Source organism: Xiphophorus hellerii, chromosome 3, assembly GCF_003331165.1.
Source record: "Xiphophorus hellerii strain 12219 chromosome 3, Xiphophorus_hellerii-4.1, whole genome shotgun sequence".
Lineage (NCBI taxonomy): Eukaryota > Metazoa > Chordata > Actinopteri > Cyprinodontiformes > Poeciliidae > Xiphophorus > Xiphophorus hellerii.
Window position 1 is genome coordinate 17408107 of NC_045674.1, and position 26972 is coordinate 17435078.

Sequence of the window (26972 nt, forward strand, 5' to 3'; positions counted from 1 at the left end):
CTTCAAAAAATTTCAGACTTCTGGTGGCCAAAGACTAATTTGACTGAATGATACATTCTCTTGGGATACATACCCATGTTGGTATATATGGTAAATTATGTGACATTATAAAGCTCTGAGCACAGCCGAGGCTCAGGTTTCAGGCTTGATGACACCAACAGGAGGATGAAGACAAATGACATGTCAGAAACTATGGACTGAAACGCTGTCATTTCACTGATGCACCTGACAGCACATCTCCCACTCCCACTTCCACTCCCACACACACACACACACACACACACAAATATGTAACTGCAGCTGAGCTGTGTGGGTGGAAGAGTAAAAAAACTTTTTAAAAAGGGACACTGTGCTCATTTCCTGTCAGTAATAACCATAAACCACCCAACAAGATTGACTAGAAATTAATCATTGGATCACAACAGAAAATTGCTACACTGCTGTTGGTGTGGCAGTAATCATAGAAAATGACTTCAAGCGTTAATGATTGTTAGGAGGTTCAGTACCGAACTGAAGGCAGCGAGCCACTGAAATTGAGGCCATTTAAACTGGAAATTGATGAGTGATTTAGCAGATGAGTGTGCTGTTTCAAAGATATGGCAGCAATTCATCAAAACAGAGGTTCATTGTGATTTTTTTCCCCTCCATTTTTTCTCCTCCATCTCCTCCCTTCAGCAGTACCCTCACCCCCTCCCCAGCCCATCTCTGTAAATACCACTCTTCAATTATTGACACTAAACTCTGAAGGGCATAAAGACCAGGCATGGCCTTCCCACCTCCAGCGCTATTCAGCAGAAAGAAAAGCACACATACACACATAAAGAAATGCCAGGCCGGCCTCCTGCAGCGAATCACGCACTGACTGGCCAAAACAGAGCGTGCAAGCACAACACACAGCACATACATTACCTCATACTCCTCTGACTCGATAAGCAGTTTGGCTGTGGTGATGCGAGACTCGTACGGAGGGATTTCATTCTGGAGGAAGTGGGGGAAAAAAAGACAGAAAATAGTAATAAAGGACAATTTGACCACCTTTGGAGGAGTGTTTACACGAGAAAAATCAAACAGAGTTCTTCCTTCCTTTGTCTGATAATAACATGATCCAATTTCAGGCTGCAAAATGCTCCGCAGCTGCATGGCTGTTAATCTCAGTCAAAGTGTCAGCAGGCTGAGTTCGGATCAACCTGCAGGTGAAGATAAGAGTCATAACTGTGGAGTTACAGGGGGTTTGTTCTACCAAATCATCACAAAACCCTTTCCTGTATCACATTATTCTTTTTTTTTTAAATGAACCCTGATATAATTTATTTGGAGATATTAAAATCTAGCACTGCAGCCATTATTTTTCCCCATTAGAGTGACTCCTGGTGCTGCCTTTCATATCAGTTTTTTTCACGCACTGTGACTTAACAGCACACGTTTGTGAAGGGCTTGTGTCATCTTTTTTATTTTTTAATGTTCGCCCGTTCATTATCTCCTACTTTTTAAAAACAAATTTATCTTTGCCGATGTCCTTAACGTCTGCTGCAAAGCACACTGTGACAGCCAGACTAGTCCAAAAAGGCTTTTTGAAATAAACCTGAATAAAGATGCACCAATTAAATTGGATGGTGACTGGTGACAGAATACCACCAGTTTTCCAGCTTAACCAGCGAGTCAGGTGCTCAGTTAAGACACCACCATAAGGCTGCAAGGACAAACAAAAACCAGGATAAAACCATTACCAGTTTTAATACTTTATGTGAAAAAATGTTTAGATATCTGGATTTGTTTTTAAAAATTAAATAAAGAGAAAGCTGTTTGTGATCATCTTATGGATTAACCTCCTGGTTTTTGATTGTCCAAAACACTCAGACACAAGCAGATGGGAGTAAGCTTACATTGGGGGTGAAAACCCGGTGAAAACCCCCTATTTAAAACTCGCTCTTTAAGAAGCTCCTACTCTTTCGGACACTCTGCCTTCAGCGTGTCATCATTTCGCCTCCATTATGGGGTCTAAAACTGTTCTTAGGAGCGTTAGACTGAGGAATAATTTCTATGATGAGCTCAGCAGACTTGCAGTTCCACCAGGTGTTTGCTAATCGCTGCTGCTGCTAGTTTGTTGGAGTGGAGAAGACAAAGGGGAGGGGAGCTCTGTTAGAATCAAAAAATTGTTTTGCTATGGGCAGAAATGCATGCAAAATTAAAGTTAAGCATACTTTGCATTCAACATATTTATCACCAAACCTTCATCACTTCATGTGGCTAATGGGCATATTTCTGACTTCAATAGTCTTCTGCACTGAGCTGAAATATAGGGCCTCAAAAGTCCAAGGTTTTAGAAATGCACAGGCCAATACTCATGCATAAAGCAGCGTGAGATGTTCATGTGATGGAGCAATAGCATAGATATTCTGAGCTGTACTTGCATAAAATTATCTTAGTAAAGTTATGCTACAATATATAAGTTCTTGCTAAGGGACAAACATGCATGTTTAAATTATAGGTCTACTCCTGTTATTCTAATTAATTCAATTGAATTCCTATGTAAACTTTAAAACTTTGAAAAATCCCCAGAGTGAAAGCAAAAAGAGTGAAAGAGGCTATCAGAAGATTTACGTTGTCTTGTAGAAATAATAATTGGAGCCATCGCAATACACACACCAATAATGATACAAAACTTAGATTTCCTTACACCGCTGCCAACAGCAACACTCTTTAGTGTGTCTGCTGATAGTAAAGTTCAGAGGAACATGGAGCTTATTAAGACAGGTTTGAAGAGGTTAAGAGTGAAGCAAAATTCCTCTAGTTTATTATTGTGAGCTTTTAAACTTCTGATGCTATTAAAGACATTGGATTTGAAAAGTTTGGCAGCTTTTGGAAATCTTAAGAGTTAAGCTAAGCAACTGCATTGTCCAGGGAATAAACTAGAGTTTCTGTAAGGCTAAGTTCGCTAAGTGATGCTGTTGTCCTTTCGGCACTTCTCTCTAACGGATTGCCTCAGTACAGCAGCTGCCTCCATACGGACTTGGCAGATTTTTTTAAAGACCGATGCCATTCCCTACGCAAACCCCTGATTATCCCCAGGTAGGAACAGGATTCGAATGGGGAGTCTCTAGGGCCATGGCCACCTGCTCTACTCCTGAGTCACTTCCGCCTGCTAAGGGCCTCAAAAGTTCTGACTGCTAATAAAAAAAAGTAAAGATGCTAAAGTTACATTAAAAAGTGGCCTCTGTGATAATGCTTTTTTAAAATTATTTTAAAGGCTGTGTTAATCCTAACACTTAAAATGTTAAGATTAACATCAAAGCCAGAGATCTGAACTTGGCCACAAAATTCTGAGCAGTGCATTTCTTAACCTGAATATAATTTGTGGCAGTGAGAGAAATAGCAACCAGAAAACAAGCTTACCTGTGTTTCTTCTTCTGTCGTGGAGGAAGCTGCACTTTGCTTCTGCGCAGGTAACCACATCCCAACACTTTTCAACAGGTATTCCTTCCCTTCCTATAAACAAATGAAAGATCCATGTGATGATCAAATTGTGTAAAATCTTTTAGATATGTCTTCTACGAACATAAACAAATGCAAATATTCTCGAATTACACACTGGTTAATTGATTCTCCATAGACATTAATGACCAATTATTATGATTTAATTTAATTATTGTAAATAATAATCAATGCAGCTTAGCTGAAAGAAAAAAATAAATAAATGTTGGTCTGAGGATGTATGGATAGCTAAAAAAAATCTGGGGCAAGCCTGATCCCTAAAGGCTTCATCTGGTACTGCATTGGTTGAACTCTTGACTACTTCCCAACAATTTAAAGATCAACGATTTGAGATCTTGTTGAAAACTTACTCAAACCTGTTGAATCTAGATCATATTTGAAGCTCAAGGCTGTTTCCTGCTGTCGACACGGATAAATGGAACAACACAGTGAAAAAGCTAAGTGAGTTATAATTAAAATGTTACTTTCATGCTTCGTTAAAACTCCATTAACTCACAGGAATCCATCGTGTCATTGATGGGAGATATAATGTAAATGTTCCTCTTTAACCTTTATTGTTAATTTTAACCCATGATAACCCACAGTGATAACTAATCAACCTCCTGCTGTGGTCAAGAGTTTGTGATTTCAAAACATTAATGAAATGAGAATGTGCTTCGCCAGCGGTGGTGACGAAAGACTGTTTTCTGTAACTAAAGATAAGCTTTCACTCATTTAAAAGCTACAACACATTCTCTGGCATGTGTTGCAACTTTCAGTTTCTCTAGGAGTAAGAAAAATAATATTTTGTCACCTACATCACTTAGGTGTAAAATAATCATGGATCATTTTTTACAATATAACAAAAAACAAAGAGTTTGATTGATTTAGAATATGTTTTAGTTTCAATCTATAAGATCAATGCATATGTTAACACATTTAAATATTAAAAAAGATATCAAAATAATCAGATTTTTTTTTCTTTTTATTCACAGAATGTATCTAAATTAATAACTAATTCATAATTGTTGGTCTATGATTGAATCAAAAAGCAGAAAATAAACCCCAGAAAGTTTAAGGTTGCATACTCTGATCGATACAATTCCTCGATTTTCTATTTAATTTACAAAAGATAGATAAAGTGACTTACAGGACATTTGTGTTTCTCTTTGTTGCAAAACTATCTTTTGAAAATAAAATTATAACCAGATAGGGTACATTGAACCTCAAAGAAAATCAGAAATTGTCACTAATCAGGAAAACGTAAGTAGTGCATATCTACAAGAGTTTTATTGCACTTGTAAGATTTTAGTAAAAAAAAAAGATAAAAGTAAAATTTCAAGAGATATTATTTCAGCTATGTAACACAATATTTTCATGAATAAAGAAATATTCAGTCACAAATGACACTGTTTCAATAATGTATGTTCACAATCAATTAATTTACAACATTGATTTATGAATAAATAATATATTTATTAAATACTTCACACTGCAGGAGGTCGAGTGATGGATTTATTACTATATTATTTTTTAATAAATATAATTATGGGTCCATTTAGTTTACACAAATCCTCTATGTTCTTCCAGGATAAAACTGTAAGGTTGATGTAGCAGTTTTCTCCGAAACTGAGTCCAACATGCTTCCTCATCTCTTTCAATTTATCAGATGACTACATGACCTGAATGATCTGCCCAGTAATTAACATTCCAATTGGCTTTACCCATCTGTGTGTGCGTGTTAATGTAAGTGTCCATCTGCTGATTAATGGCATACAATTCAATCTGCTCAGAATAATTAACTCGGCAGATTCCTGATTTAATGTGGCGATAATTCATCTGGAGTCCCTGTGTGAGTGTGTGGACTGACCTGGTTTCTCTCTGTACTAAACAGGTAACTGGCCATAAGCTGGAGAGCCTCCGGGTTGTCATGGTGATACTGTAAAGCTTTTTCAATGAACTCTCGGCACTTGTCTGCAGCTCCCTCCTCCATGCTACAATCAGAGAAGCAGAAAGAGCCAAATGTGGAGTTATCGGAAATGACTAAAACGTGAGAGAGTATTTCTGGTTGTCAGCAGTGCAGGTCGTTCTGCTGCGGTACCAGAGGTCTGTTAAGTAGATCTCCGCCAGGGAGCAGTAGGCCACGCTGACATCCTTCCTTGAAGGGACCTCGTCGTTCTCATCCGTTGTTCCAGCGGCTCCAGCCTGAGCAGCACAAGGCAGACTTCCTGACTTAGAGATTATCATATGAAGTATTTAATATGAAAACATAATGAATAGGAAAGTATTTTTACATCAATAGTTACATAATGTTAGGAAACACTTGTCTATGGTCCCAGAGGAACTTCAGTTGAATAGGCCATTAATGCTGAAAACATGGTTGTGTCAAGCAGAAAAAAATCTGAGTTATAAATGAATAACTAACAAAAAAAGCCCCAAATGCCCTCTTCTTGTTCAGTGCAGCGTATACACATTCTGCAGAATGACATATTTCAACACAGAGATTTTTTCTGTTAATTCATCAGTCTTAATGGAGACATCTGTACTTCAGTAATTATCTGAAGAAAGACATAAACACCCACTAAATATTTTAAGAACTAAGTCACATCTAAGATTAGTTTTGAACAATTTAGTCTCATTAAAAAAACATTTCCAGGAAAATACCAAATAGTCTTTTTTTCAGCATTTATTTTATCTGCTTTTAAGATTTGAAAAAGACACTTTTCTGTCACAGTGTTTAGGATTTTTCAAGTGACTCCAGGAGATTTTAGTTAATTGTATCAAAAATCTAACACATTTGTCCACACCATTGTTCAGGCTTTTTATGGCGAACGAGAAATCTAGTTTATTTTATAAGAAATAACACACATTTTTAACTAAACAGGTAAAACTTCTAGGTGAAGGAAACAACGCCTGTGCTTCCTAAAGCTGATGATCACATGAAGACCCTTCATCATCATGTAACTTGTTTATAGAACCTATCCTTTATAGGTGTACTCTAGACCACAGCACCCTCCTGTGGACAAAACATAAAGTGTCTTAAATTTCAACTAGAATGACATTTTTAAAATGTTCATCTTAAAAATACACACACACAAGATGCATCATTATAGGACCTATTTAGATACATTTAGGATATTCACATTTTATCAACTATAACTACTGAATTCCATGTATTTTATTGGGAGTTTATGTTATATAATGTGAAAATAGTTCAGAATTGTCAAAAAGTAGGGCATAGATTTGTATTCAGCCCTCTTTATTCTGATTCCCAAAATCCAGAAGAGATTGAAGAGATTTTCCTTAGAAATAATTATTCAATACAAATTTGTTTGAGATTATTGGAGAACAAGGGCATAAGGTTGTGCAGAAGTTTAACATCGGGATTAGATTTTTTTTTAATGATACATCTCTTAGTAATGCACTCTTCAAATCTGGACATTGCATAACAGCGGCAAAGAAAAAGTCATCACTGAAAAAAAAGCTCCCCAGTTTGCAGTTTCAGACAACATGTGGGAAACGTGGGACACACGCAGAAATGGTTAACACAGCCGTGCATTTGCACCCCACCGAGTGCCTGGTCAGGATTTGCATTCGGTATCTATTGCATCTGGAGTTACTGAAGCCTGTAATCTAAACAATCATCTCCTTAGCAATGGACATTATTAATATAAAATTAAAGAGACCATAGTGTTCAAAATCCATCCATCATTTATACAAGCTTGTACATGCAGGGTCGTGGTGTGTTGCTTCCTATCTCCAGCAGTCATTAGACGACCCTAGGAAGGTCCCCAGTTGGTCACAGGGCAACACACAAAACAAATAACCATGCACCCACACTCAGACTAACGGGTAATTTAGAGAGACAATTTAACCTAACATTTATGTGCCTGAACTCTCAGAGGAAATCCACAGACCCTGAGAGAACCCGATAATGCACTGGGGGAACATGCATCTCCATGGACAAGAGCCCAGGCTAGGATTTGAAAACAGGACCTTCTTGCTACAAAGCAACAGAACAAACCATAGTGCCACGGTGCAGTTCAAGACTCAAATGGTTCACTGTAATAAAATGTCCAGCTAGAGATTGTTAAGCTTTATTAAAACAAGTTTGTAGCCTAAATTTACCTTAGCTGAGAAAAAAAACAAAACTGTTGTTCTGGTGAGATGAGACCAATTTAGAATATTTTTCTTATATGTACAACACTGTCTGTGGCACTGTCGAACCCCAAAAACTAATATCTTTATGATGAAATATGATGGCGGCAGCAGCATTCTGTGAGAATTCTTTACTTCACACACGTGGTCAGACCCCACTTGTTTTAGATCAAGGAATATCCCTCTGCTAGAAAGGTTGAGTCGAGAGCCAGACCTAAATGTAATTGAGAAACTGGCAAGACATGAACATTGTTTAGTTATTAGTATGAGCTTTCTTATGAGGATGAATTTGCAAAAATTTTAGTCTTCAGCTGTGCAAAGCTGGTAGACATACACACAGAAGAGTGACTGCTGTTACTGCAGAAAAAGATTTTTCTGCAAAGTCATCACTCAGAAGGGTTGACAACAAAAGCATGCCACAAGTTTGTTTTTTATTTCTAAAATATTGTGAAAAGCATTTATTATTTTCTTTTATATTGGTAATAATACACTATTTTGGATTGGTCTACCACATAAACTACAGTATCTATAAATATAATTGTAATTAATATATAGATATATTAAAGCTTGTAGTTGTATAGTGACCAAATGTGGATAGGTTCAAAGGGTAAGAAGTTGTTCTCACTAACCTCTGTTTCCTGCTTCTCTAGAACTGATAGAAGAACTTGTGTTCCTCTTGTGTAGTAGTCCACAGCCTCCTGGCCGGAGTGAATTTGTCCCAGATACATGTATTTGCTATGACCAACATCCGGGCTCAGGTCTATTGCACGGAGAAACACTTAGGAGTTGGTAAAGGAAGCCCAAACAATTCCCATTTCAGGACAGAATGAACAAAATACACAATGCTTTAGTGACTAATCAGTAGATAATGTATAAAGAAAATAAAGTCACAAAAGGATATTGATTTAGCTTTCTGCATGTCTCCTAATTCAGAGCAAATGTGTCCCAGCATGTCAAGAGCTTGTAGGTTGTTGGAGTCCACATCCAAAGCTCTCTGACAGAAAGCTTTGGCCATGTCAAAGTCAAAACTGTCCATGTACTCCTGAGTCTGAACACACAAGATAAATAAATGTACAGAATAAAACCTAGCCACTTTCTACGGTGAAATGTTTCAGTTTTAAAAGCACCTTATCTAGTAGTTGCTGTACTGAGTACTTTTCAGCTGTCTTCTTCTTGGCTTTCTCGTGCATTCTTACTTTCATCCTTTCTTGAGGTGACAAATCAACAAATCCTCCATCTGTGGAGATGAAACATAGGCGCGAATGAAAAGTTGCTAGTGTCTCATTTAGTGATAAATGGCACGAACACATTTTACATTGGATATAACAACAACAAAAAAATAATAATAATAATAACACTGCACAGCTGACCCCTGTTTTGACGGTTGTCCTTCCTCTTGGGTTTATTTTTCTTCTTGTTCTTAGCCTGACCTCCCATACTGATAAATAACGCTCGTTACTCTTTACAATAAATTTTGCCCCTTAATAAAAAGCTTTTCCCAAATATACTCCACGCATGCTAAAGAACTCTGAACAGCAGGCGGCATGCAACACGCATGCGGTAAGTTGCTGAAGCTGGGTGCGCCCCATTTGCGACTTGACGAGGCAATAGGGACGCCGTGTAGGAGTGGTTTGTACACAATCAATCTCAAACAGTGCATCTGTCGTGACATGTCCATTCCTCAACCGGCATGCTCGACCGACGCCTCTTTCACTGTCATTGATATTTAAGCATATTTCTAAATAAAGTTATTTGATCTGCAGATTTTGATTCCCACCCTCCTGACGCTGTGCATGCGTCAGGAGGTGATCTCTGGTAAATTGTATGTAATTTTTGCTTTTTGTTAACGGCTGTTGATATAATAATCCAGGATCTGTTTGACAGATTGCCTCTAACCTCCTTCAGCTAAAATAAATATACATAATTTTCCCTATATTTAAAAGGAAAATACTCTTATCATTGCGATCATTTCCACCCAGGTCATTCACCGGCTGATTGTTAAGAAATGCATCCACAGTCACAACTACGGAGACAGATAATGAACAAAATACCAATCATACTGAATACATTTTTAAAACTTAGCAAGTAGAAACGTAAAATATTTTACATCTAGTGTTATGTTCGTTTTTGCAGAAATATTCTGAAAGCTATAATAATAAAAAAATTAAGTCATAAACTGTGTTTTAAATTTACCGATCCATTTCTGAGGATGCGCTAAACGTGATCGACAAGGTGACGAGCCAATCAGGCAATGCGTCGAGAAAACGCCTTGTGACGCATCCGGAACTTTCTCGATTTCAACCAATAGTATAGTACGTCAAATGGACGCAGTATTTTTTCTTCATTTTACAATTTGTTGTAAATAAACGAATGACAGAAATGAGGCTAGCGGTGAAATTGCTCAACAAAATACAGTCTACACAGACCCCCTAATACTCGAGTCTATTTTGAGGTAAGTGTAGAATATTTACGTCGAAATAATGACAAACTGCAGCCTCTCACGACCGTTAAATCTGCCGCCGCCCTGGAGTGACAAGAAATTGAATGATAAGGCAATGTAAGGTTAGCTGAAAGGTGTTAATGCTAATGCTTGATGGTGCCACGTCAAGTTACCTAATATTTTAACTTTTGCTTCGCCATACTGTAATAAAGAGTGAGCTGTTCGCTCGTTGTTAAATATTTCGTTGTTTATCATCCGTTGTAACCACCTGACGTTAACGAAGCCGCTAGCCTTTTAGCTTGGCTGCAGAGCGAGCAAGTGTTCAAATAACTATTAGCGCCAGATTCTGCAAATACTTAAAACGTGATGTGTACGGTCATTGCGTATATATAGCTTGCAATTTTTATGTTTCATTAGAAATGTAATTCAAGAACACTTCCCAAGCTAAATTGTGTAGTACAAGTAGTAAACGCCCAAAAATCTTTCTGAATTTTTCTTCATAATTCATCACTGCTCATGTCAGTTTCGACAATAGCTCAAAAGTTTTTGCTTTTTTTTTTTCAACAACAACGTAAGAGGCTGTAGAATAAATTTTCAAAAGCTTTTAAAAGCTGTGACAGAGAATATTATTTCACAAAACAAGTTTATGTAATGCTTTTTTCATATTTTATTTAAAATAAAATAAAATGTTCTACTAATTAACTGTAACTTGAAAACTGAAGTAAACAACTTGATCTCATCAGAAAGTGGCAAGAAAATGCGCCACCTTTTGTGGAACATTTTGTTTTCCCATGGATGGTGGAAGATTATTTTGGGGAAAACATTTGAAGCTACTTTTTTGCAGACATGCAGAAAAGTCATCAAGACAGAAGATGACTTTTCTGGCTTGAACAAAAACAACAACAAACAGACATTTTTTTTCAGAAAGCTTTTTTTCCTTCATATGGTCAATTTCGTTAACTTAAATCACTGAATTAAAATAAAATGTACACAGATGACTATGATGGATATTAGAAAAATAAATCATAATTTACCAAAACCAGAATCTGCTGATCAAACATTAAGAAGAAATTGCAATTAGTACCAGCTTGGAAATATCTATTTGGTAAATGTTTAATACAGTGATCAGTTAGGTCATTATATAACTCAATTTGACTAGAGGGAAGCAGTACTTTACAGCACTTTGTTTGAGAATATCAGTAAAGTACAAATCTGTGAATATCTGTCCAACTATACAAAATCCAAGCTCTTCTGTTACTAAATATAACAGTTGTTTTGTCTGTTCTTGAAGTCACCTTAACCAAAAGCAAATCTGGATTTGTGTTTGTGTGCTGTTGCCTGGCAGATTGATGTTATACCTATGCTCCATTTTGCTGCCAGCCCCTGAGCTCAGACGAAGTTGGACCACAGAGAGAAGTTGTGGCTAATGCCACAGGTACACACTGCCCTGGGAAGTGGAGTGTTGCGATTTGGAAGAGACTTCATTAAGAACAGACAGCCTCTCTTGTCCCTGCATGAAAGTCGGACCGAAGAGGGCGTTACTAAGGATTTGAAGCCAATCATGTCAGAGTTAAATAAGGAGATGGTTGATTTGGTTTGGGGAAAACCATCAGGGGGAGGAGTTTCCACTTCGATCTTCCGAAGATGGTCTCAAGGTAGGGCTTTTGTTGTGATAACCACAGTGAGTCCATGTTTTCAGTTGTTTAGAAATTGGCAAACATTTGATATTTTATTGGAAGAATATATCTTTCTGCCAGGCTAGACAGGCTAGAGTTTATCAAACTATTTTGAACATTTTAAATCTTCCTCTTTTATTTTTTATGTATAGGTCTGTTGTTAGTCTTTGTTTTACTAAAGATCCAGCTGAAATTTTGTTTATTGTGTGCCTAAATATGTATACTAGATGAATTACTGGCTCACTGTTGAATGAAGACTTCCCTTTTTTACAGGGTTTGTTTTTAGTGAGCATGAGCAAACGGCTCTGAAACAGTTTGAAGGAGGACCATGTGCTGTGATTGCACCTGTTCAGGTAAGTTTCTCACTGCACAACAGCCTGAATATTAGTACATTCAGTGGCAACAAGATTAGATCATTGAATGTTAAATAAGTTTCTAACATGACATGTAACTAAAATTCCAATTGCTGTAAACTGAGTTTGTTTCTTTGCAGGCTTTCCTTTTAAAGAACATTCTTTTTAACAGAGAAAATTCCACATGGAGACAAATGTCAGGTAACTTCCATAAAAAAAATATTATTGGTTTTACTGTTTTCCTTATGTCTAACCAAAACAATTGATATTTTCATGTTTGTCTCTGTTAGAAGAGGATCAGAAGATGGCCCTGTGTTCAACACTGAGTGAAATCCTTGAGTCTGCCTGTGCCAGCCCCTCCACAGGGTTCTGTTTTGTGACATGGGCCAAGGGACAGAGCCCATATACTAGCACGCTTTCTAAGACCCAGACACAGTCTCAAACACAGGACATGCCAAGACCAGAGAGCAGTCAGTCACCACAGGAACAGCAGCCAAGTTAGTCTTGTATCATCGCCCACTCACTGACTGCATCTTTTCCTGCCCAACTAAATACATTTTACTGAAGTTTGACAGACTAACTCTGACAGTCTGATGTTTTGTCTTGATGGTTCTGTGATTGTGTTTTCTTGTGTTTAGCTGCTTTGGCTGCTGAGGACCTTGGCTTTGAGCAGTTTCACAGCGTACTTCAGTAAGTTAAGATTATTACATTTTTATCAAATACCATACTAATATTTCCTCTCATCATAAATACCTTTCCCAATATAGTCTTGTAAAATGATGACTACTGTGGAGGGAGGGATTTAAAACAAACAATGAGATTTGACAATTGCTAAAGTGCAGGATTTTTATAGTCTGCTGCATTTTTCTCAGAAGCATGAGGAGCATAAAAAGGAGGTCTCAATTTATCTGTCTTGGCTTTTAAATTGAACTTTCAATTTCACTCTCCTTACAATTTGCCAACTCTCTGCTTTCATTGATTGCCTTGTTGAAAGAATGCTTACACACAAGGTGTCTCTTAAAGACACACCAGCAAATTAAGTATATGCATGGTTGAGCTTGCTGTGAGAAACATTGAAATTTGATCACATAGTCCCTGACAGCTTAGACTACAGTCAGCAAAACGCAAAGCTTGCTCAAAGCAAAGAGGTGCATGCTAAATAAGACAGCTTCACTGGTATTTTTTTAATGAGCAATAGGATGAGAAGGATGGCGCGCTAATCCCTAGCGGTCTAATTTTTCTTTGTCCTGTTTTGTCTTGCATCATATTTTTTTTTATCTTTACACATTAAGGACTGGCAAACACAATCCATGTCCTGTGACATTTTACAACCTGACACCCTTGGAATTTACTTTCTGTTGTTTCATTTTATTTTCTTATAATTCATATATATATATATATATATATATATATATATATATATATTTTTTTTTTTTTTTTTACTATATACTATTCTTACTTGCTGCTTTATCCTGCAGCAAGCGAACTGTCCTGTCAGTGTCTGATCTCAGAGAGGAGGTGCTGTCTCTATACCAGTCCTGGAGGGGGTGCTGTGGGGTTTTGCTTTTCCTTTACTCTGTCATCCTCACTAAGGTAAGGGGAAAAATGTAGCAGGGGAGAAATGGTAATTTCAAACACTGATGGCGGTAATATGATTTCTGGGGATTTAAAAAAATAAAGTTAATTAGGTACAAATCAAATATTCGGTTTTGCGTTTGGATACTTATTCAAAAATATGTAATGTTCAAACTTTATGTGGAGGTTGCAAAGATTTCTAAATGTTCAACAAATGTTATCTTTTGCTCTTTTTTGCAGGGCATAGAGAATATTAGAAATGAAATCCAGGACCCAACAGAGCCCCTCATAGACCCTATACATGGTCACGGAAGGTATACAAATCCATCTTCTTGTTTCTTCAGCATTAAGCTGACTTAAAATGATTATCATTCAAAGCTGTTTTAGTTTACATTAGTAAAACAAAGTAGATTTTTGTTTTTATTAAAATTCTATTGCTAATTAAAGACTTTGCTGTTCTTTTGTCTATACTTCTCTTTATGATGGTGAGAGCCCAAAATTAGAAGTGATGGAATGCCTTAAGCTGCATTTTTCATCCTTTGTTTATCCCCGTTTGATACATTGGGGTCTTTAGTCAGCAAAACATAAAGGATTTTGTTATTTTAACACTTTTCCATTCATTTCTTGTACAGCACATTTTGTATGTGTAAACCATATATATGACTGATTTTATACAAATACATTATCCTTGCCTACTGCACCTCTAAACCCGCTGCTGGTGTCTCTCCCTGCTTGCAGCAAGCTCCCACATATTGACAAGATAAAAGGGATGCAGAACAAGTGGGAATAATGTCTCTGTTTTCATGATCACAGCATGAGCTTTAAGTTTAATTTGGGCTTAAAGTTGACCATTGTCTCTATGGAAACTTCTGCGACTCTCGGCTGCACAAAATCAGTTTAAGTTTGAGTTTATGGATGCGAGGGAGAGCTGAACACATCATATACTGTACATGATCAGCATTGTGAAGTTCAAAGTTTCTCTAAGAAATGTTAGTGGCTCTTAAGAACATATTGATTTTAATATTTTATGCAGAGCTCTCCCTATTTTCTTCACAAAGCACATATGTGCACAGCAGATTTTGTTTCTTACATAAACATTGTTTTTCTTGTCCTTTTCTCGTTCAGTCAGAGCCTGGTGAACCTCCTTATAACCGGCCATGCCGTCTCTAATGTATGGGATGGAGACAGGGAATGCTCTGGCATGAGTAAGAGCTGGCCCTGATGTTGTTGAAAAATAAATCTCATTAACACATAGAGCAAGTAGTAATTCTAGTTTTAACCATATTTCTCTGAGATTAGTCATTGGTTTAATTTCATATCTTCACATATTAACAGTAAATGACTCAATCTTCCATCAATAATATCAATGTTCACCTCTCTTTTTAATTCTGTTTATTTTTTTGTAGAGTTGCATGGAATTCATAAACAAGCATCTGTTGGCTTCCTCACGCTTATGGAGTCACTGCGCTACTGCAAGGTACAAACACATGCAGAAGATAAATGAGAAGTATAAGCAAACTGTCAAGCTCTTGCTAAGTGTGCTGAAAACTTGTTTGTTTTTTTAAACTACAGTTTACTTTGATCGAGAATTCAAGATGAACACAATTGAGCTGAGGACAAAAACTTACGAGTAAATAGATATTTGATTCATGTTGCTTTTAACTCTGAGATCTGGTAAATTTCCAGTAAAAGTAAACTACAACACTTTTTAAAAGATTTAGAAGTAGACTGTTCAAACAAATCAAAAGGACACAACACACTTTCTCACTTTAATTTTCTGCTTTTATGTGAAACATAGAACAGTACCTACAACCTAATTGCTATTTGTATTAAAACACTACATGGACAACACTCTTAATGCACAATCCCCGTCTTGAAACATGGTGGCAGCATCACACTTTGGGGAAGCTTCCCTTATGCGGGAACATAGTCAGAGAAATGAGAAGATAGATGAAGCTAAATACAGTTATGCTGGAAGAAAACTTGTTGGAGGCTGCAAAAGACTTGTGACTGTGGCAGAGGTTCACCTTCCAGCTGGAGAGAAAAGAAAACATTCAGCCAGAGCTAGAGATGGTGATCAAAGCAAATTTTTACATTAGAAGTGTAAAGCTTAAATACAATTAAGGGGGTGGGAGATACACTGGAATCAAGCAACTGTATTACCTTTAGTTGTTATGAAAATCTTGTATATATTGAAAACAACTTAAGAAATTTGACTTACACCCTATAGCTGTATCTGACTCCTTGAAATTGGCCTCAGTCTTTTTAAGAACCTCCTATGCTCTCCAACACTTGGCCTTCAGCATATCATCACAACAATGTTTCTCCATACTATCCATTGATGCCATTTGCAACTGTCTTTAGAAGTGTTGCGATTTGTATAAAAAGTTCAGCAGATGCGCCGTTCCACCAGGTTTTTGCTGATTGCTGCTGCCGCTAGTCTGGTAGAGCTGTGTGGAGGAGGAGTGGGGGATGGGGGATTTGCTTAGGTGACTGAAGCGCCAAGGCAAAGCTTTGGGTAAATGAGTGTTGCATTGCAGTAACAGGCTTTAAGGCACCCCCGAATTACTGCCATGGGACATTCAAGGATTTCTCTAACATGCATGAAGGAATTAAAGCAACAGTCTGGCTATGTCTTTGATAAGAAAATAACATCTTAACATGATATAAAGCTCAAAAAAGTCGATTTTGCATAATAGCTTGAATGTGTTTGCCTTGGAGCTTCAGTCACCCAAGCAAAGACTTGAAAATTGTTGAAACCATCTCCATCCAAACTGACTTGCAGGTAAAAATGTAGAGACTTGCTTTCAAAGAATTACAACTCAAATTGGAACTGAACTGGAACTGGAGTTTTGACTCGGAGGGAATGAATACATATTCATTCCACATTGTTCAGAGTTTCATTTGTAAAAAGTTCTTTTTCCTATTCCTTTCTCTTCGTGTTGGTTTGTTGCACAACATTCTAATAAAGTACATTTAGTTTGGGAGGGAATCGTGTTCAAAATGTAAGAAATACTTAGGGCATTTATATACCTATATATTTAAGCTTTTTGATTGAGGCAAATCCAAGTTACACAAAATAAGTAAGGTATTTTCTAAAACGATTGTGAGATCATGAATCTTGGGATTTTAACATATTGTTGCAACTTAAGTCACAAAGAGCTAAAATTTTAATATGGATGTGCAAAAGAGAAATCAAGCTATCATAAAAATATGGAAGCCAGTCTGCAAATTGACATAATGAACCTGTTTGCAATGTGCATGTGTTCCCATAAATACACAACATACATGTTCTCCAAACAAGGGGAAAGATCATTTTGGTGAATATGAGTTTTTAATTTAATCCTGATGGTGTTTGGGGAGTTAATTTTTGTAACTTGTCTTTTCTGTTCAGTTAGTCAGTACATTTCTCTAATGAAAAAGACATGTTTTATTAGAAGCAAATGCTAAATCATAGAGGTACTTGCCAAAAATAGATTCTCTCCTCTTATAATCTATTTTATCTATTTTAGGTCGGGACATTCCTCAAATCTCCAAAGTTCCCTATTTGGATTCTTGGCAGTGAAACACATCTCTCTGTATTTTTCACCAAGGCAAGTTGAGTGCACTCATCCAGCACATATTTCACACACCGACACAGAGTGTGCAACACAGGCAGATATTTCTCAGCAGGTTAGAAAAACTAAAATAAGGAATGTGCTCAACAGATTTAGTTTTGTGTAGATCAAATATCAGTGTGTGTGGAAAAACAGGTGAGGCAGAGATGGAGGGGGAAGGAATGTGAACACAGGAGATTGTCTTATATGGCAGGTGCTGTATGTTGGATTGTCACCAATCAAGTATCAAGTGGGGATGAAGGGAGTTAAATAGTACATTTGTTATATTGTATGATGCAAAAGTCTGCTTGGCTTCAGTAAAAGACACCAGGTTTACCTTTACTGTCAGGGCAATTATAACAATGTGGATTGATGTTCCAGATTTTTTTTTCTTGGTAGAGTTTAGTCTCAAACACTCTCAGCATTCATATTTGACTAAATGGATAATCAAGAATGAGATGATTACGTAATTTGAATAAATGATTTTGTGCTATTAGAGTGTGACTGTTAATGTGGTGTTAACTTGCTGCAAATGCAAGGGTCACATTAACAAAGATATTTAACTGAACAAAACTTTTCTCCTGTGTTTGCACCCTTTTAAAAATAAAATGGGTATTTGTATGCAATTTATATCTGGAAATAATTAATTATGATGATTACGCTTCACATAATTATTATCACAAATTGTACTAGAAGCCACAACAATAGTAGAAGGTTTTATGTTTTGTTTTGTATTTTCTGTGTGCCGGCGTGTGTGTGTTTATGCTTATTTTTTTCCCTCTCTGTCTAGTTTTATTTTTATTTCCTTTTTTTTTTCCCTGGCATCTGGCTTACATTGTCCTGCCTGTTTTGTCAAAACAGAGAAAGCTGAGAGGCTAAAAGGTTCCAAAGAAAATACAAGGCTCTTTAGTCTGCCACAGCTTTAGTGATGCTTAGAATCCTTAAATGTTGGTATCGTTAACACCCCCTGCCAGGCCAGCATTATGCATTACAGTGATTTTGACCTTAATCTTATGGTGTGTATTGTTTAAATTTGTTTATACATCCCCTTTTACAAGATTTCTGCTGGTTTGTAAACCTAAGGAATAAATGTGAGAGATGAAATGCAGCCAAAATGGTTTCTGTTGAATCCCAGTTTTACAGGGGCAATGGACAGAAACATAGTCTTGTTGTGAAAATGCCATGCTTAAATGCTGTGGTTTTCAGTAATAAAACTAACCAATGATTCTGTTGTAGCAATTATGCTTATTAACTTGCGAAATCATTCCTTGCTTACCGAGTTAAAGTTGTACAACTTTGACAAACTTTGCTGCGCTTGTTGTAATTTTACAGCTTTTAATCTCTTTTTGGACTGTCTTGTTGCAGTAGCAGAGCTCTGTGTTCTTAGTTCACAAAACTCCAGCTGGTTGAAAAAACACGAGACTTTTTCTGACCTTTTCTACTCGGTGTTCCAGAAATGCTGTAACTGGTTAATCCCAAATTACAGCTGAGGCAATGTTAGGACCTGGTACAGAAACCTGAGGAGAGTGTCGTCATGTGTGTTTCCTTATACAGGTGTGTGTGAATGCATTCACCTTGTACTAAACCAGGTTATCACGCTCATCAGTGAGACTGTAACTATATACGGCAAAAGATTGAAAATTAAATCAAGGGTCTAGGAAGTCATCTCTATTATTACACCACACCCTTAATATAAAATTGATTAAAAGCTCGGTTACATGACTAAAGCTCCACCCGGCAGTCCTAGTGTATCAGATGTTGGATCTGTGACGAACCAATCATGTATGTGCTAATGAGTTACCGATTCACACAAGTCCCTGAGGCTGGTGATATGTTTGTATGTACATTCACATTGCAGAGCAGAAGAAATTTAATCCTGATTAGCGTTAGTGGTGTGTGCGTGTGTGGATTTAGCTGGTTGGAGTATTCCAAGGAATGCGATTCCAAAGGTTCATCAGAATGCATTTGTTTCACTGAGATCCATTAAGAACACAAAAACTGGTTAAGATACACAGATAGAGCTACATGTTGATGCTTGTAGTCTGCTTCACAAGCTAAAGACCAACTGGAGAGAAAAGTAGACTTGTTGGATCTACTTTGAAAAAGATTTCCTTTTAAAGAAAGTCCAAATAAAACTTGTCAGGTTTACCAAACTAATTTGAAGCTTATTTTCTATTTTTTGTTAAACAAAACAAAATCATACCTAATTATGATGCTTTTAACTCCAGCAAATCCTCTCATGTTTATTACCCTGAGCGATTGTCAGTGTGTGACCATGGCTTTTAAATTGTCATCTTTGTTTTTATTTAATCTGCCTACACAAAATAAATATTGCCATTTCTGTTTCACATTCCAAGACTCTATTTCCTGTATTAAGGTTTGTCTGTGTGCTAGAAAAAGCCATAGTGGCTGTACATTGGATTGTAATAAGGTGTACACTGATTTATCAGCCAGTCAATTTATTTGCACCTCTTTTCTTAATTTTGGAAAAATCAGTGATTGGCCAATACTTGCATATGAAGCCAATCTCATCCTCTGATCGTATCAACGTCAGAAAAGGTCTAAAAATCAACCACTGGCTGTCCTCTTCTGCTCTTCCATGAGAGAGGTTTTATGGATAGACTGGCCCACCAGGTTATGTCTGTACATTTGCAGTTAACAATAGTGACCCCACTGTTGCCAACTCAGTGACTTTCTTGCTATAATTTGTGACATTTCAAACAAAAGAATTGGCACTGGCCAAAATCGGAATCAGCAGGTCCGGCCTTTTAAAGATTGGTATTTGGTGATTGGAGATTGGAGTTGACTGGAGTTTTTAGTATGCAGGTAGAGGAGAAGGATAAAAAAATCAGAGTCATATTCCAGAAAATCAGCCTACTTTCCATTCCAGTTTTTAGTGACTAGGTTGCCCAATTGAAGGATCATCCTGCAAATCTTATTCTTTACCTTAATAGTCCCTCATGGAATGAAAAGGGGAGGAAAGGAAGTTGAGAGGAAGGATGCACTTAAAAAGGGCACTGCAGTGGTCACTCAGGAAAGGGGCTTAGGGGAGGGGGATCCTCTTGTGACATTTCTCATCAGTCTTTACTCTACCCTCACTGAGTGATGAGGTTCACAGGCTGTATCTGAACTTCTCCTGGGACTTGCATGTGTGTGTGTTTGTGTGACTGCGTGTACAGTAGTTGTGCTCTGGGTCAGTCATTTACTTGAAGAGGTAACAGCCGTTATGGTGCTTTCTGTCTTCTAAGACTTCCACCTCTGTCTACACACAAAACGTCTTTTAAAGGCTAGTAAAAAAGAAGAAAGTGGACTGACTGAGAAGAAATAAAGATTTCCCTAGAAAATAATTGAATGATATGCTGCCATGCACAACCAACTTGTATTCATTTATGAAGGAAACTCAGTAGATTTAGGCAATTGAAATGTGGAACTAACTACTTCCTGGAGACTGGACTTGTTACAATGTAACCACTGGAACAAAAGACGGGCCCAGGGACATAGCGATATGTTCAAATTTTTAGGGTTTTTGGACCATCTTAAATTGGGACAAATCTGGATACAGAACTGTTTTATAGGTATTCTTTAAAACCTAGTTTCATTTTACGGAACCTTTTTCTATTTAAAACGAGAATATAAATGTATTGCGTGCACAATAAGAGGCTTGTCTACGATGCCATTCTTGCCGGTACTGCTGCTGACCCATTAAATCATTTTTAAAAGGTGCAATAAAAAGATGGAGGAAGATTTCTATAGAACACCACAGGCACATTTAAGGATCTTTTTTCCTCTAAACAGGATTGCTCCCTTGTTCATTTGATCAGTGGGTGCGGGTCATATGTAAACACAAAACAACAAAGCGGTGTACATTAGCAGTCATTAATAACCTTTGACAGGTCAGACCAAAGGTCATTGTAATGGGATAAAGGGTTGTCATAGGAAGTGTGTACGAGCTGCATTATTCTTCGTTCACCCTTGGGTGTTTGTCAGTGTTATAGGAGCCATCAGTGTGTTATACAACTACTCACTGGTGTCTCATCTCTTTTCACAGAGACGCACTTTTGGTTATCAAAGACGGTTTCATAAATCACTGTTTTGTTCTGTCTGTCACACTCGAGACTCATGCTCATACCCACAGACCTCCAGCAGAAACTGCACTCTCATTATGTGACAGGAGAAAAGCTTTTCATTGTTTCTTGTGATTTCCTGTGATGTCTTGGGTCATATGCTTTTATATGACCCAAGTTTTTTTAGATTAACTAAAAACTATAAAGCACAAACAGAGTAATGACACATTTACATAACAAGGTCTTGCATGTTGACCTTCTACTCGATGTGTCTTGTAGTAAGGCTATCTCTACCTGCTCTGAACAAGACTGGAGACATTATCCAAGACCTGTGCTTTGTTTTGAAACTGAGACCTTTAAATATACTCCATGTCCACTCACAGCCTCTCAGCACACACAATACCTCTTTAGGAGAACAGGAGGGAAAGAAAGTGTAATTCTAGTAAAAGGCTATGCCTACCTGTCTTACCTGAAGTAGCTACCTTGATGTGGAGATAAAGTCTGAAAGGAAGAATGAACAAAAAGTGGAGGGCAAAAAGGGAGGAAATACTACAAAACTGGAGTACCTACTTATCCCAGGAAAAGGTAGGTAACAAGGGCAAGAGACAAAGTGAAAGGGGAAACTAGATGAGTGAGAGATCTTCTCTGCTTGAAGAACCCCCAAAAATGCTGATGAAGGTTTTACCCATTCACAGACATTCCATGAAGTGACACAAGTGCTGAAAGGGTCCAATTACTTTCAGACAAGCTTTTGTACTTTATCTAGCAGACCATGATGCAGGAAACCCAACCAGATTATAACAAAGGACGATAACTCAGACAGTCAACAGAACTTCAAATCTATTGCAGGCCAGTCGAGATCTTTTGGCTAATATCTAAGGTTCTTATACAATCTCAAAACTTTCTTAAGGTTAATGAAATGTTTTTATTTTTCTAAATTGTAGACTGTGTCATTGTCTAAAAGTTTTATGCAGTCCACCATTCATATATCTGTCCTTGAATCCATCCAGGTATTATCTTGTATAGCTACACATACTGTACAGTATATGCCTGTCCATTTACTATAATAAAAACAATCCATATTTGCACTAACTTATTACATTTCTCTTTCTAGTTGAATGCAAAAATATGATTAATTATAATATTCAAGACTAAGTAGAGGACAATTGAACCCTTATTTACAAAATTATATAATTTAAGTGTCACTTTGCTGTTTGGTCTGGCAGTAAACAAGATAACGCTTAGTAACATTTAATATCCTTTGTGAAGTGTGTACCATTTTGATTCAGTTGTGTTAATATTGCTTGTCATTAGTGGGCCAGTGTGTGCTTGCATTTGCCTGTCAATTTAATATTGGTACAAATTGATTTTACTACTCTGGAACAAATAAAGGGTCATTCTATACTAAAATAAATTGACTGAAAACAGACCTATATCTAGTTCATGCAAAACCTATTACAAGCATAAACAAGATCCAAGAAAATGTATTCAGCAGAAAAAGCCCTGTACAATTTCTGTCTTTCTGGTCACTGAAGAATATTTTCTTGGGTGACTAAATACAGCAGGGTCGGTCACTCTTACTTTTTTTTTTCTTGTCAGGTACCACTGTATCACCATAACCTGTATTGTAATCACCCATATAGTCTCCAATGTCTTTAGAACTAAATGTATGGGGAACACTGGTTTGTCTTGTGGCTTGAGTATTTGGTATTCTACTAAGCCTTGTGCTGATTAACATTTTCCTGTATTAACTCATACCACAGTACGTAGAACAAAGTGTTACGTGACTAGAATGTCGTGTGGTGCAGAACCAGTTCTCCAGCAGATGTCCTGGGAAGCGCTTAAGATTTTTTTGTCTCCACTGTCCACATCAGAGGAGAAAATACCTCATAACGACACTTGTGTTTGCTTTGTCAGCTTAAGAAGGTTGATATGATGTTGTTTGTTTTTTGGGGGAAATGTCCTCGCCATGTTGGAATTTACAACTTTTAATAGCAACCCATTGTTTTGGCAGGTGTGCGCCTGCAGGTAGGGGACAGACTGAGCGTCTCTGTTTCTGCAGCTTTTCTACCAGAACTGCCATAATTTGGGCAAATTAGAGAACAAATGAATTCTGTTCAATATATTTTATTTTATTTTATTTTTAATCATTTTTTGTTTTGATATATCAACTATTTTGACAGCCCTATTTGTATTTTCCCTGTCTATTCATTTTCCCTACGTCTCTCAATTCAGTACCCTGGTTTCCATCTTCCTGTTTGTTTTCCTTCTCTCTCTCTGTTTACTCCCTTTTCATTCTTCCATTTGCCCATAATCTTTATCCAACATCCATCTAACCATCTGTTTTCCTTATGCTTTCATCTATCCATTTTCCCTAGTTTATTAATTCCTCTGTCCATCTACCCAATTATATGAATTTATTATTCCATCCTTCTGTTTGTGCAACTTATTTCCTCTTTAAAAATTTGTCTACAGCTTTTATTCTGGAAAAGTATGGAATTTTAAATGTGAAAAATTTGGAAACTGACTAATCAAAAATGCACTCTCTCTTCATACTGCATAAAGCAATTAAATTAGTTCTTAAATTCACAGTCTTGTTTTATCCCGTTTACTGCTGCTTTGGGTTAGAGAAAATAATCCCACAGTATAATTTGTTTTTTTAATCAGTCAGGAAGTGTGTATCTGTATGTTGTTCATCCTTTACTCATTCGGGGTATATTGTTGTTGCGTTGTCATGCAGGTCAAGGGTTTGTGCATAAAAGGTCAAACTGCAGAGTTTGGAATGTGCTCCTTGATTTCATTAGCTACACTTAAAGTGAGTTGGCCTTGGTGCTGCAGCGTGTGACGCTGTGTTTTGTGTGTTTGTAGGAGCTCTAAGCAGAACAGAATTCAATGCTCCTGTATAAGCAAACATTTGGTATCATGGGATGCAGTGTGTTTATTGCTCAGATTCTGTCTCTTACTAACATGTTCACAGTGGAGAAAGAAGAAACACCAAGTAGACAGGCGCGCACTTCCAAACCTCCCTGCAGAGAGTGTTAGCTCCGTGACTTGTTTTCCAACTCAGCAGCATCTTCCTGGGGCCTCTAATAAAACACAGATCAAAGACAAGCAAGCAGACATGTCATCGCATACAGAGACACACACAGTTCTGTCATTTCTGCAGCCGTTATTAGTGCCTGTGCTTATCTGCACAATCTTTTACAACAATGAGTCACAATTCTCTCTGTTCCTTTCAACATGCTCATTTTGGTGGGTTTAAAAAAAACGCCATAAAGGCATGTCACTCTTAGTTCCCTGATGACCGATTTGCAATGTTTATCCTCTGATAAAGCCAGTCTCATGTTGCAATTGTCAGTAAACATGATTTACATGAAAGCTGTTTTAGTTCATGAACTTTGAGTATAAAGGTTCCTAGTTTTTCACTTTGGGAAGAGACTTATTTTATTTGTTAGAACATATAGTATAAAGTGGCTTGTAAAAGTATTCATACTCTATTCTTTCCCAGATTTTGTCACATTGGAATCACAAATTACAATTGATTTCAAATGTATTTCCTTTGCAAATGAAAATGGCCAATTACAGCAGCAGGGATGTTTTTCTTTCTTTGCATATCTGGCAACTACAACTACAGCCAATTCCTCTTGATGAAGTAGCTCAAGCACTCAACTTGAACCGAGAAGATCTGTAAACATAATTTTTTAAGGCTTGACACAGAATTCCAATTCAGTTTATGTCTGGACTTTGACTAGACCATTCCAAAACATACAAAATGTTTTAGTATTGTTTTCTCTAGAGTAAATCTCTGTTCTGCAGCCTGCAACAAATTGTCTTCCAATGTATCCCTGCATCTTGCTTAGGGCTGCGCAATACATCGCTATTCACTGTACGCAATATCAACATTACAAATAACTGTTTGGACTAAAATAAATATTAGCTTATTAGTACAACAGATTCAGGTTGTCAATGCAAGTAGTGTGCTAGGTTCTGTTTGCAGCAGAAAATGTTTTAGGAGAACATGAAGATATTCTCGTAAAGTCTAAGAAACATCAACTGAATTGTTTCTTTGCCAAAAAAGCAGATGGAGCCAGATGCAACTTTTTAAATTAAACTATGTTGTTTAGATAGAAGTTAGAAAAAGTTTGGGGTTTTTTTTCCAGTAGATGGATGCATTACTCACGATCGTGGGTCTATGTTTGCAATAAACTTGAAGCACAAAGAAACCCTGTACTTTAGTTACATGTTTGTTTATCTTTCACAAGTTATGATGTCATCTGGATGTGCAACACCATTACCAGATAGCTTTTTTCCTGGTAATCTAGTTTCATCCATCTTCCCATGAACTCAGTTTGCTGATTCTGCCACCTCTATGTTTCAATATTGGGATTGTTTGTCTCCACACAAAGTATTGTGCTCATATGCTGATATGCTTTATGTGCACCCTAGAAAACATGTGAGAAACAAACCTGTTGCTGAAACTTTCTTTCAGCAACAGCTTTCTTTGTGCCTTTCTTCCTTTACAGTTCAGGTATGGATAATAAATTGAATACAAATGGACTCCATGGACCAGCTAGTTTTCTTGTCAAGGGACTAATCTCGAAAAGATTTTCCTGAAGGATATCAAGAGTAAAAAGGACTGAATACAAATTGGTTTATCTATTTAAATTCCAATTTGCCAAAATATATTGAAGTATGTGGTTGTAGAAAAACAAAATGTTAAGTTTTTAAAGGGTATGATTACTTTTGCAGGTCACTGTAATAAAACTTGGTCTGATTTGTTTGTTTTTAGATCTTAAAGAGCTTTTCATCACTTTTCCTCCTCCTGCAAACCGTTGTCCACAATCATCAGTGCAACACTGACATATTCTGCTTATGACAAAAATGCTGTCGGCTTTATGGAGCCTGTAATGTTAACATGTCGGCCCCCTTGCGATAGTTTGTGTGACAGAACGGTATGTGAGCATATATTCTCTGGCGTGTGACTGTTTTTCTTTACATTTGAAGAGCCAGCAGCTGGGAGTCATCTCTTCTTGATGTGTCTGCTTGAATACCCCTCTCACGCTGAGTAAGCCCCGAATACAGTAATAAGTGGACTGTGAAACCCAAGCAGGCTGTGTGGATCTGAGGCTCTAGGTTTAATAAAGAGGCCAGCTAAAAGGAGATGAGCAGGGTTCATTTGTTCTCTCAAAACATTATGTGTTTGTCCAGCGATTTGTTGTCATAAATACTTGCCCTCCCACACTCAGGCAAGAACAGTGAGACCCTTTCTGCTTTCATCTACGATTTTGCACGTGTTTTAGCTGGAATAAAAAAATGGCATATTTTAAAATGCTTAAAAGTTTATTCTCTTCATTTTCCTCTCTTCTCATCTTGTTTTTAGGTTTTTATTTTTAATCTTGTGGCCTCCTCTGCCTTAAAAAAAAAAGTTTTTCTTGCAAGAACTCATTGGTTGTTCTTTTGTCAGGTTTCTGATAATCTTTCAAGCAAATTGGAGTCTTAAGTTTAAAAAAAAAAATCAAATTCTTATGAAAAAATAAGACTAAGCTTAAGAAATCTTGTTGTACAAGTTAAGTTCTGAGTTTAAAGTTTAAAGCCTCCAGAAAGTTCACTACCAAGAATAAAATGCTTATCTACTCTAG

The 26972-nt window shown here is 37.1% G+C and overlaps 2 protein-coding genes across 4 annotated transcripts in view; one reads left to right on the forward strand and one right to left on the reverse strand.

The window, feature by feature from the left end:
- Nucleotides 1-9243, reverse strand: part of LOC116717660 (probable assembly chaperone of rpl4) — a 32368-nt gene extending 23125 nt beyond the window's left edge. The window contains exons 1-8 of the mRNA XM_032559187.1: nucleotides 9000-9243; nucleotides 8757-8866; nucleotides 8531-8677; nucleotides 8259-8408; nucleotides 5573-5676; nucleotides 5342-5465; nucleotides 3394-3486; nucleotides 910-978 (exon numbers count right to left, since the gene is read on the reverse strand). Of these exons, the coding sequence (XP_032415078.1) occupies nucleotides 910-978; nucleotides 3394-3486; nucleotides 5342-5465; nucleotides 5573-5676; nucleotides 8259-8408; nucleotides 8531-8677; nucleotides 8757-8866; nucleotides 9000-9066 (864 nt within the window). The 5' untranslated portion in view covers nucleotides 9067-9243. The remainder of the gene's footprint in view (nucleotides 1-909; nucleotides 979-3393; nucleotides 3487-5341; nucleotides 5466-5572; nucleotides 5677-8258; nucleotides 8409-8530; nucleotides 8678-8756; nucleotides 8867-8999) is intronic.
- A 707-nt stretch (nucleotides 9244-9950) lies between these two features.
- mindy3 (MINDY lysine 48 deubiquitinase 3) overlaps nucleotides 9951-26972 on the forward strand; it is a 28667-nt gene continuing 11645 nt past the window's right edge. Inside the window, exons 1-11 of one of the 3 annotated variants that reach the window (XM_032559095.1) lie at nucleotides 9951-10081; nucleotides 11450-11724; nucleotides 12019-12098; nucleotides 12239-12299; nucleotides 12389-12595; nucleotides 12737-12788; nucleotides 13577-13691; nucleotides 13914-13987; nucleotides 14799-14878; nucleotides 15080-15150; nucleotides 17186-17266. In XM_032559095.1, the coding sequence (XP_032414986.1) occupies nucleotides 11496-11724; nucleotides 12019-12098; nucleotides 12239-12299; nucleotides 12389-12595; nucleotides 12737-12788; nucleotides 13577-13691; nucleotides 13914-13987; nucleotides 14799-14878; nucleotides 15080-15150; nucleotides 17186-17266 (1050 nt within the window). In that variant the 5' untranslated portion in view covers nucleotides 9951-10081; nucleotides 11450-11495. Of the gene's footprint in view, nucleotides 10082-11414; nucleotides 11725-12018; nucleotides 12099-12238; nucleotides 12300-12388; nucleotides 12596-12736; nucleotides 12789-13576; nucleotides 13692-13913; nucleotides 13988-14798; nucleotides 14879-15079; nucleotides 15151-17185; nucleotides 17267-26972 lie in introns of all 3 variants that reach the window. The other 2 variants (XM_032559094.1, XM_032559096.1) reach the window with 2 other exon arrangements.